Source organism: Rhinichthys klamathensis, unplaced genomic scaffold (genome assembly GCF_029890125.1).
Source record: "Rhinichthys klamathensis goyatoka isolate OS25496 unplaced genomic scaffold, OSU_Roscu_1.1 h1tg000016l_1, whole genome shotgun sequence".
Taxonomy (NCBI): domain Eukaryota; kingdom Metazoa; phylum Chordata; class Actinopteri; order Cypriniformes; family Leuciscidae; genus Rhinichthys; species Rhinichthys klamathensis.
Genome location: NW_026606568.1, coordinates 1 through 10,000, shown reverse-complemented (window position 1 = coordinate 10,000; position 10,000 = coordinate 1). Strand labels below are relative to the sequence as shown.

General features: G+C 38.9%; 1 protein-coding gene across 2 annotated transcripts in view; it reads right to left on the bottom strand.

Moving 5' to 3' along the window:
• LOC130069900 (arf-GAP with Rho-GAP domain, ANK repeat and PH domain-containing protein 1-like) overlaps window positions 1-6,620 on the bottom strand; it is a 47,641-nt gene extending 41,021 nt beyond the window's left edge. For both annotated transcript variants that reach the window (XM_056234076.1, XM_056234087.1), the window contains exons 1-8: window positions 6,616-6,620; window positions 6,423-6,529; window positions 5,695-5,859; window positions 4,969-5,038; window positions 4,632-4,752; window positions 3,436-3,626; window positions 1,443-1,549; window positions 387-586 (exon numbers count right to left, since the gene is read on the bottom strand). In XM_056234076.1, coding sequence (XP_056090051.1) covers window positions 387-586; window positions 1,443-1,549; window positions 3,436-3,626; window positions 4,632-4,752; window positions 4,969-5,038; window positions 5,695-5,859; window positions 6,423-6,529 — 961 coding nt within the window. In that variant the 5' untranslated portion in view covers window positions 6,616-6,620. The remainder of the gene's footprint in view (window positions 1-386; window positions 587-1,442; window positions 1,550-3,435; window positions 3,627-4,631; window positions 4,753-4,968; window positions 5,039-5,694; window positions 5,860-6,422; window positions 6,530-6,615) is intronic.
• Window positions 6,621-10,000: the final 3,380 nt, after the last annotated feature.

Genomic DNA, 10,000 nt, shown 5'->3' with positions numbered 1-10,000 from the left:
CACACACACACACACACACACACACACACACACACACACACACACACACACACACACACACACACACACACACACACACACACACACACACGCACAAACACACACACACACACACACACACACACGCACACACACACAAACGCACAACCAGGGCTGCATGATTCTGATAAAAAATGCAATCTTGATTTAAAACACAATTTAAAAAAAATAATCCAGGTTTGCTGTGCTTGTTTGTAGGGCTGCACAATAAGAGGAAAACTAATTTATTTAGATGTTTGGATAATTTAGAATTTAAAATGTTAAAGCTTTTTTTTGTGTTAAAATTTAAAAATATTATTAATAATAATAAGTATTATAATAAGTATGATTGGCCAGCTAGTCGTTACCTGCACATCGTTTGCAGAACACCACGGCGAGGTTGATGGCGGCCCACTCGGGTTTAGCGGCGCTGCAGTCCGCACACATCTGATTGGACGGCTCCGCCCAGATGCGCTCGGCAACCTCGTAATTGGACAAGGCATCTTTAATGGAGTCGCGCATCGCCTCCACCCACTGATCCTTCAGCTGGTCTGTGTCGGCTACAAAACTACACACACACACACACACACACACACACACACACACGTTATAGCGATTTCAGCATCATGTCATGATTCACTGCTGCCGTGATGAAGACAATGTGCAGCAATCCATGCGAACTTCATTTCTTTACACTTCTGTGATATTAAATATATATATATAAATATTACATTCGTTAAATAATTTAATATATCTCTGATATTTCTCTATATTAAAAGTAACACAGAATAAAGATTTGTTGTGATCATTAGCTGGCAGGAGTTTTGTTCACGCTGCGTATTAACAGGAAATATCACGGACTAAAAGAGTTTAGATGTAAGAAACCATATCATTACATATGAGTATTGTTGATCCAGAGTCAGTGTCGCACGGCTGACATGTCTGATTGTTGGAGTTTATCCACGTTGTTTCCCCTTTTCATCTCTATTTCCCTTCAGCTTTGTTGCAATCACGAACATGTATAGTTTTAGTTTAGTTAATAATAAGAACACTGACAGTGTGTGAATGCGTTTCTGTGGGTCTATAAACCTGGTGCATTTGTTGAGTGCGTTAACACACACACTCACACACAGATGTCACATCTGACCTTCATATTCACTGAGCAGAGGAAGAAAAAAAACTACAAAACCACAACATCCGTGAGAAACTGAACACACACACACACTATTATCTCTCTCTCACACACACACTCACTGCATGACACTGTATTATCTCTCTCACACACACACACACACAGTTATTTCAGCTGGCTGGATGAACAGACTCTCAGTGACTCTCAGAGCGGAGCAAAGATTAACTGAGAGATGAATGAACGCATGACGGAGGGAAAGAAGTATAAAAGAGTGTGTGTGTGTGTGTGTCACCTGAATATGCGGTACGGTGTGGTCAGATCAAACCCTCTTCGGTCCATCTCCTTCACATTCCCAACATTCATATCAATAGAGGTGATCCCGATTCCCAGACGATAATCCTGAACAGAAACAAACATGCTTACTTTACCATGTAAACCGTGATGGTTGTATACATCACTTCATCATAGTTTATTAATAACCACACACATAGTTTTAAATTATGCAACTGAACATTGAGCAATACATTTAGACAAAAGTAACACACACACACTAACATTCAGGAAACGACAACTTTACAAGAGTCCATGTCAGCAACTAAAGTGATAATGATTTGAGAACTCAAAGCTTTCCTTGATCTTTTGACACATAAGAGGTCGTTGCACTATAAAAACATCCACTCAAAACTTCCTCGTTAGTCCAAATATAGCTTTTCTTGAAACCAAGCTTAAAGACGACGGGATTCAGATCGTCACATTATAACATGACAGAGTGGCGAAAGACCAGAATCAGACCGACGCCCACTTATGTAGCCCCACCCACTTCCTTAGCCCCGCCCACAGGTGCGTCAGGTGAGAGATACAGGGTCACATTAACTTCCAAAGCATCCTAAAGCTATTTATCTTCAACTATAGAGCATTATTTGTCTGATCGGCACATTTCCCTGTGGAGAAGTAAATCAGTCGCGATTCCGGCGCAGGCTTTCCCAGTACGATATGGACCCGCCTGTAATGGTGAAAGTTAATGGCTCTCTCTCTTTCTCTCGAGCTTAAAGGGGTGATGAACTGAGAAATCAAATTTTCCTTGAGCTTTTGACATCTAAGAGGTCATCAAATTATAAGAATATCCTGTAAGTTTCAGAACTGAAAACGTCCTTGTTAGTCCAATAAAAGCTTTAATTGACATCAGGCTCAGCAAATGACTGACGACACAGAGGATACAACACCACCTCCGCAGAAGAAGATCAACGCCTACTTCAACACGGCCGGTTTAGCCCCGCCCACCGATCCGCGCATTACACGAAACTCATTATAATATGCAAAACTGTTATCCACTCACAGCAGTGGGCGTTTACTTCCAAGTCTTCAATGCATTTTTGTTTTTGTGCTTTTACATTGATGTTTTTGAATGTAAAAACCAAGCGAACATCATAAGTTGACCTCAGACAACAATATAAAACAATTTAAAAAGCCAGTTCATGACCCCTTTTAACGGACACATGCACGCAAAATGAAGTCAAACTGCGCGGCTCGTCGAGTATCCTGGTAAACGCAGCCGGTTATCTCGGAGTTGAGAAGGAAAGCAGATCCGTGTCGTTTAATGAGTCCGGGCATTCGTCTTAAAGGGACAGTGGCCTTATATACCCGCAGCGGTTCGCCAACAATACTAATCAAACAAAAAGGAGAAAATGGCTTTTGTAGCTTTAACAAAGCTTTAATTTTATTAGTTATATTTTATTTATACAGTGAAGACTGTTATTTTACATTTGATTATTCAATTTCTGTACCTGAATACTGATAGATTAACCTGGAGAACATATCACTGCTGATTATCCTCTATTGTATTTATCTATGCTTTTGTTTATTATTTTCTATGCAGATTCACTCGCCTACAAAATCACCCCAATTATTCTTGAATGATTAATTGTTTTCAAATAGAGCTATTCAAATCATCTGGCGAAATTGTTTTTATATCTCAATATATATCGCAAAAAAACTAAATATCGCAATGTAAGTTTTTTCCGATATCGTGCAGCGCTAATGTAAGGATCCTGAAGCCAGTGGTGTGTCATGACTCATGTCCAGTCAGACCTTCCTCGTCTCAGCATCGTTTACTGCCGTCAGTAAAGCAAGCCAGCGACTACACTGAGACCAGTCTGTCTATAAGCAACATTTTTCACGATTAGTTATATCCACAGCTGTGTTAAGGTGTTCACGTCCACATGTAATGCTCATTTCATATGCAGAGATGTCAGCCAATCACAGCAGTGTGCGTTTACACGGGTTACCTCTGTGTTTTTGTAGAGATAGACTTTATCGCCACACACCACCGTGTAGAGCTTGGAGCGCAGGCCACGCATCTCTAGATAACCCTTCATCTCGTAGTTCACACAGGGGTTAAAGGTCAAGTCCAGGCTCGTCCGCGCCCGAGACACCCCGACACAGCTCTTCAACACCGACACCCACTCGTTCCTGTCCACTGACACACACACACACACACACACACACACACGTCAGTCGTTGAGTGAAAGTAACTGTGTTTATCACACTAGTCTCAAGTATCTCGTGTGATCTAGTATCTAAATCATGTGATATTAAAACAGTGTAATGTTTACTCCCATTTATACACCTGACATATCTTTAAAAGTCATACATTTTGTAATAAAATGGTATAACAAATGTCTTAATAATCACTTCTTGCATTTAGGGACAGAATGATTGGATTGTGACAGTGTTTACTGTAGACGATTGTAAGAGTGTGTGTTTCATCTTCTCCCTCATATGCTGAACGAGTCCAGGCTTGTTTATAATTAAAACACCCCAATTATGCACAACATATTTTTGCCGGTTATTATTGGTATTTCGGTTCCATAACTATTAAATAAATACAGTTTGAACCTGAAATATTTAAAATTCTAGTCTTGCACAGTATAGTAATATATTATATTATTATATATAGATGAGATGTTAAACCGAGGTCCTGACTCTCTGTGGTCATTAAAAATCCCATGGCACATCTCGTTAAGAGTAGAGGTGTAACACTCCCCCCATTGGCCCTTAACGATCATTCCTCCTGATCATCCCCATCCACTGAGTGTCTATCCCTGTCTCTCCCTACACCTGTTGCTGTGTGTGTGTGTGTGTGTGTGTGTGTGTGTGTGTGTGTGTGTGTGTGTGTGTGTGTGTGTGTGTGTGTGTGTGTGTGTGAGCGCCTGGTGTGACTGTAAAGCGCTATATAAATGCCTCATTCTCATTTTATAAATATAAATAAATCATTTTGAATCTCTTTGAATCCCTTTTACTAATAACAAACTAATGATTATTTTCCAAGGCCTGTGTTGGTGTGTGTTCGTGAGGTCACACAAACTTTTGTTTCATCAGACCACAAAACCTCACAGATAAACAGCGCGTCCCACGTTCACAAACACACTTTATCATCTGCTTTAAACAATAACACACACACACACACACGTTATACACTCACAGTCGCTCTCGGCGCGGAACAGGAAAGTGCGATTGTGCGTCACGACCTCAAACTTCTGATCGCCCACGTTGACCACGCCGGTGATGGACACTGTCGGTATGATCCTCTTCGAGTAGATGTCCTACACACACACACACACACACACAAACACAAGTGTGTGTTTAGTCCCCCATCAGCAGCGGATGTAAATGTCAGCGGTGAAGAAGGACACGTGCGGTGAGACACGTTCATTTCACATCAAACTTTAACCAGATGAGCGTAAACTACTCTAAAGTCACCATGAACAGAGAATAGAGAAGAAAAGACTAGAGAAACGTGTTAAATCAGAAACACACACCTTCTCCGTGTCGAAGTATCTCAGGTATTCAGCATCCAGTTTGACCCAACGTCTCTGGTAGATCAGAGATCTGCACACACACACACACACACACACACACACACACACACACACACACACACACACACACACACACACACACACACACACACACACACACACACACATTTCATAACACAGTTTATTTATATAAGACAGATTGCTTCAAAAAAAATTTAAACTAGTTTTAAACAAACAAAAAAAGCCAGATTGTAACAACCTTTTTTTTTTTTATTACACATATTTTGTTCTGGAAGTGCAGGTTGTGTTCTCTTGAACATGTGGGATAAAAACTGCTTTATTCACAAATTGATTTACGCAATATTCAAATTTTAGACAAAAGTAACATTTGCAAATTTGGATGGAAACATAGATACACACTCTCTCTCTCACACTCACACTCACACACACACACTCACACACTCTCACTCACACTCTCACACACTCTCACACTCTCACACTCTCACACACACACACTCACACACTCACTCACACACTCACACACTCACACACTCACACACTCACACACACACACTCACACATTTTCAAAAAACATCATTAGTATACTATGTGTATTAACCGATTTCTCCATGGAGATGCAGGTGATCGCAGGTTTTACTATCCTTGTGGGGACCTTTGGTCCTGACAATGTAATAGACACACACACACACACACACTCACACGCACCCTTGGGGAGGATTCTTGTCCAACCAGCCCATTTTAATAACCGGGACGCTCGCGGAGTCGAAATCTTCCCGAGGAGGCGAAGCACTAACATGACCGGTATACGGCAGATAGATGCTGTTCTGAGAGCTGGAGATCGAGCCGAAGTCATCAATCCACGAACCCCGTCTGTGTGTGTGTGTGTGTGTGTGTGTGTGAGAGAGAGAGAGAGAAAGAGAGAAGCAAACATCTAATAAACACACACTCACAGCCAAAAAACACACCCTATCAGACCTACACACATCTATATAATGTTCAATTTCTAAGTTCAGTTGTTACATGATTTCTGTAATATATTCTTTTTATATTATGTATTATTATTACTCTTTATTTATTTCATTATTATTGTTTTATGTTATTATTTTTGCTATATCTAGTTCATGAATAAATATATATATATATATATTTTTTTTTTGTCATGCCAGTAAAGCTTTCTGAATTGAGATCGAGAGAGAGAGAGAGAGAGAGAGAGAGAGAGAGAGAGAGAGAGAGAGAGAGAGAGAGAGAGAGCGAGAGAGAGAGGGAGAGAGAGAGAGAGAGAGAGAGAGAGAGGTCAAGAAAAGAAGGAAGTGTTATTATTACATTGAACATGAACTTCTCCTATTGCCTAATCCACTGAAGCCTTACAGTAACACATTTGCGTAACTGCAGAAACAGTATAAATACGTCGCTGCATCTGTTAATAGACTCACTTGACCGTCACGGATTGGTAGCAGTGTGTGTCGTCATCGAGCAGCTCGTCGTCGCTGCATAGGCTGCTGTAGCGGGGCTTCGTCGCCTTGGGAACCAGCAAGGACATCTATTGGAGGAAACAGCTGTCAGTCACACAGCGGCTGCGCTGATTGGACGAATCTGAGGTGCTGATGAAGGCTCACTAATACGTACCTTGTTGGCCAATGTCTATGAGCTTAGCGTCTCTGCAGGGCTCGCGGTCGTCATAGTCATCTGAGCTTTCCCCTGAATCCAACTCTACAGAGCAGAATAAGAGAAAACAGGAGATGAATTAATCAGACGAGGCTTTGCATGTGTTTAGAGCATCACACTCTTGCAGAATGACTAGAGTAGGTACACAAACATTGATGTGCCACGAAATGCTTCATCTTGTTTTTGTTTTTTTTCTTAAATATTATATGTGACCTTGGACCACAAAACCAGTCACAAGGGTCAATTTTTTTTTAAATGTAACGTAAAATTAAAATATTGGGTTGAGATACAACTATTGAAAATCTGGAATCTGAGGGTAAAATCTAAACATTGAGAAAATCTCCTTTAAAGTTGTGCATTTATGTTTATGATTTTGCTGCATTCACTCGCAGAAATAATTTTTATATATATTATATATATTTACGGTAGGAAATTTACACAATATCTTCATGAAACATGATCTTTACTTAATATCCTAATGTCCAGGGTCACATATTTATTGTAGTATTTTCAGTTTTACAGACGAATAAACAGTACAATCACAGGACAGGACCAAACACAACTACACACACACACAAAAAATAAACAAAAAAACAACAACAACAACACTAAGCACAGGCAAGGGGAGGTCCAAACAGACTCATGCACAACCTGACATGATTGGACAAGGTGAAATTGTAAATAAGTAAATAATAATAAAAGATACTGCATAGGCAAATCTGCCATGAAAACACTGGTTTAATTTAAGGAGAGTGACAATTATAAAAGAAAACAATTAGATTTCAAATTGTGTCATTATTGTCTCTGACTTTGACTAATAGTCAAGAAGTGCCCAAGGAATTTTAAATCCACCTATGTTTACAGAGATATTCAAAATTAGGAAATAATAAGAAAAAACCGACACCTATGTATTTTTACCAAAAAAAAAAAAGAGTCATTGTTTGAGGAAAGTGGCAATAATAATAAAGAACAATTTGTCACTATTTTTTGATACATAATTAAGGAAAAGACTTTCAGATATTCAAATGAGATATTAAAACAAAACAAAAACCATGGGCATCTTTATATTGAAGACAGAGGTTCAAATGCTTCATCATTAAGTGTGCGCTGCTGCAGCTTTGAGCTCATTTATATGCTAGAATGATAGTTTAATTAGGGCACACACACATTTGAGCCAATCAGATGCTGTGTAGAATGAGAAAGCTCCTCCCCCTGATCTCAGCTGCCAATCACGTGATGTAAACCAAAGCCTACAGGCTTATTGAGAAAGAGAACAAGCCCTTTTAAACATCCTGCAACAACTTCCTGTTTCATCAAAACAAAAGTTTGGGATCGGAACGATTTTTAATGTTTCTGAAAGAGTCTCTTCTGCTCATCAAGGCTGCATTTATTTGATCAAAAACACAGTAAAACAGTGAAATATTATTGTAATGTAAATCAGCTGTTTTCTATGTGAATATACAGTAAAGTGTAATTTATTCCTGTGATCAAAGCTGTATTTTCAGCATCATTACTCCAGTCTTCAGTGTCACATGATCCTTCAGAAATCACTCTAATATGAGGATCTGATGATCAAGAAACAGTTATGATTATTATCAGTGTTGGAAACAGTCGTGTACATTTATTTTTCAGGATTCTTTGATGAATAGATACTAGTTCAAACGCACAGCATTTATCTGATATATAATCTTTAGTAACATTAAACACTCCCGTTCAAAAGCTTAGGTTTTTATTCTGGGGGGGGGGGGGGGGGGGGGGGGGGAATAAATCAATACTTTTATTCATCAAGGACGCATTAAATTGATCAAAAGTGACAGTAAAGACATTTATAATGTTACAAAAAAAATCCTATTTCAAAAATAAATAAAATACAACTTTCTATTCAGCAAAGAATCCTGAAAAACAATGTTTCCAACACTGATAATGATCATTAATGTTTCTTGAGCATCAGATCCTCATGTGCCCTTTTTACACACACACTGAACAACATGAAGCATTGCTTGGTCACTGGTTGAGCTAAACTGGTATTATCTAATTGTGTAGTTAAATTTAACATCTGACAGATATTCAACATAATTCATGTGTGAGAGTCTAACAGAAGGACGGACAAAACCAGTCAAATATCCACTGATCTGAGAACTCTGAGTTCTGCTCATGTTTATCACCATTTTCTAAACTATAGCGAATAAACTGAGATAATGTGAGAAATGTTGAAGGAGTCTGGTTTGACTGTATGTAGGCATTTAGCCCTGAACACAGGATTGTTTTCGATGTTCGGTAAGTCCTGTCTCGAATTAAACGCCACGGTCAACGCGAAACGGAGCAAGAGAAGTCCTGCTATACACTAATGATGAGGTTTAAGGCATGACAGGTTTTGGTTAATGAATACAAAACTGTGTTTGTCAAGTTATCAAGTCACCTTCATTCATATAGTGCTTTACAGAATCAGACTACGGTGGCTGAGAGGGCTCAACACGCACAACTGAAGAAAACACCCGCAAATTAAGAAAACATCCTCATCAGTTTCACAACACACACGTGCTCCAAATACTCACAACACAACCACACACAGCAAATACAGCTCTGCAAATACTCACAACACAAACACACACACCAACGCTCAGCAAATCGTGGATCGCACTCGATGAAGGACGGCGTAATGTCCTCATTATTTACAGCTGGGATGTTCCCATGACGGCTGTTATTACCAGAAATATATTATTATTGCTGACTGTTAACATAACTGTTGCAAATAAATATACATTTTATACAAAAAAGTTGTTAAAATATGCGTTATATATCTGTGAGTGTCTCAACTTTAAAACGTGCCGTCTCATCTTTGGACCCTGCATTACCTCACATTTATTATGAAACTTATTTAAACATTTCATGACAAAATTTGTGTAACTGATGTATAGATTAATATCTTTCCCTCATGTTCTTTTTTAGTTTTCAGCTCATTGTTAACTCTTCTTTTCTCATGTGTATTCTGATGACATTGAACATATTGTAGGCTATACAAACTTATATGTCATCTCTGTCCAAAAAAACAAAAAGTTTTAAAAATAAAATTAAATAAGTAGACTGAGCTATAAGCGTGTCCCAGCCGGGGCGTCACTTTTACGTTTTCTTAATTTGCGGGTGTTTTTCTATTTGCATGTGTTTTCTTCAGTTGCAGCGCATTGAGCCCTCTGGGCCACCGTAGCAGACTCAGAATCACAGTCTTTATTTGTCATTATACAAAAGTGTACAACGAAATATGGAATCCAATTCATTGCATAAATCAATCTCCCACTTTACAAACAACAATCCTATGTGCAAAAAAAAAAAAAAAAAAATCCTACTT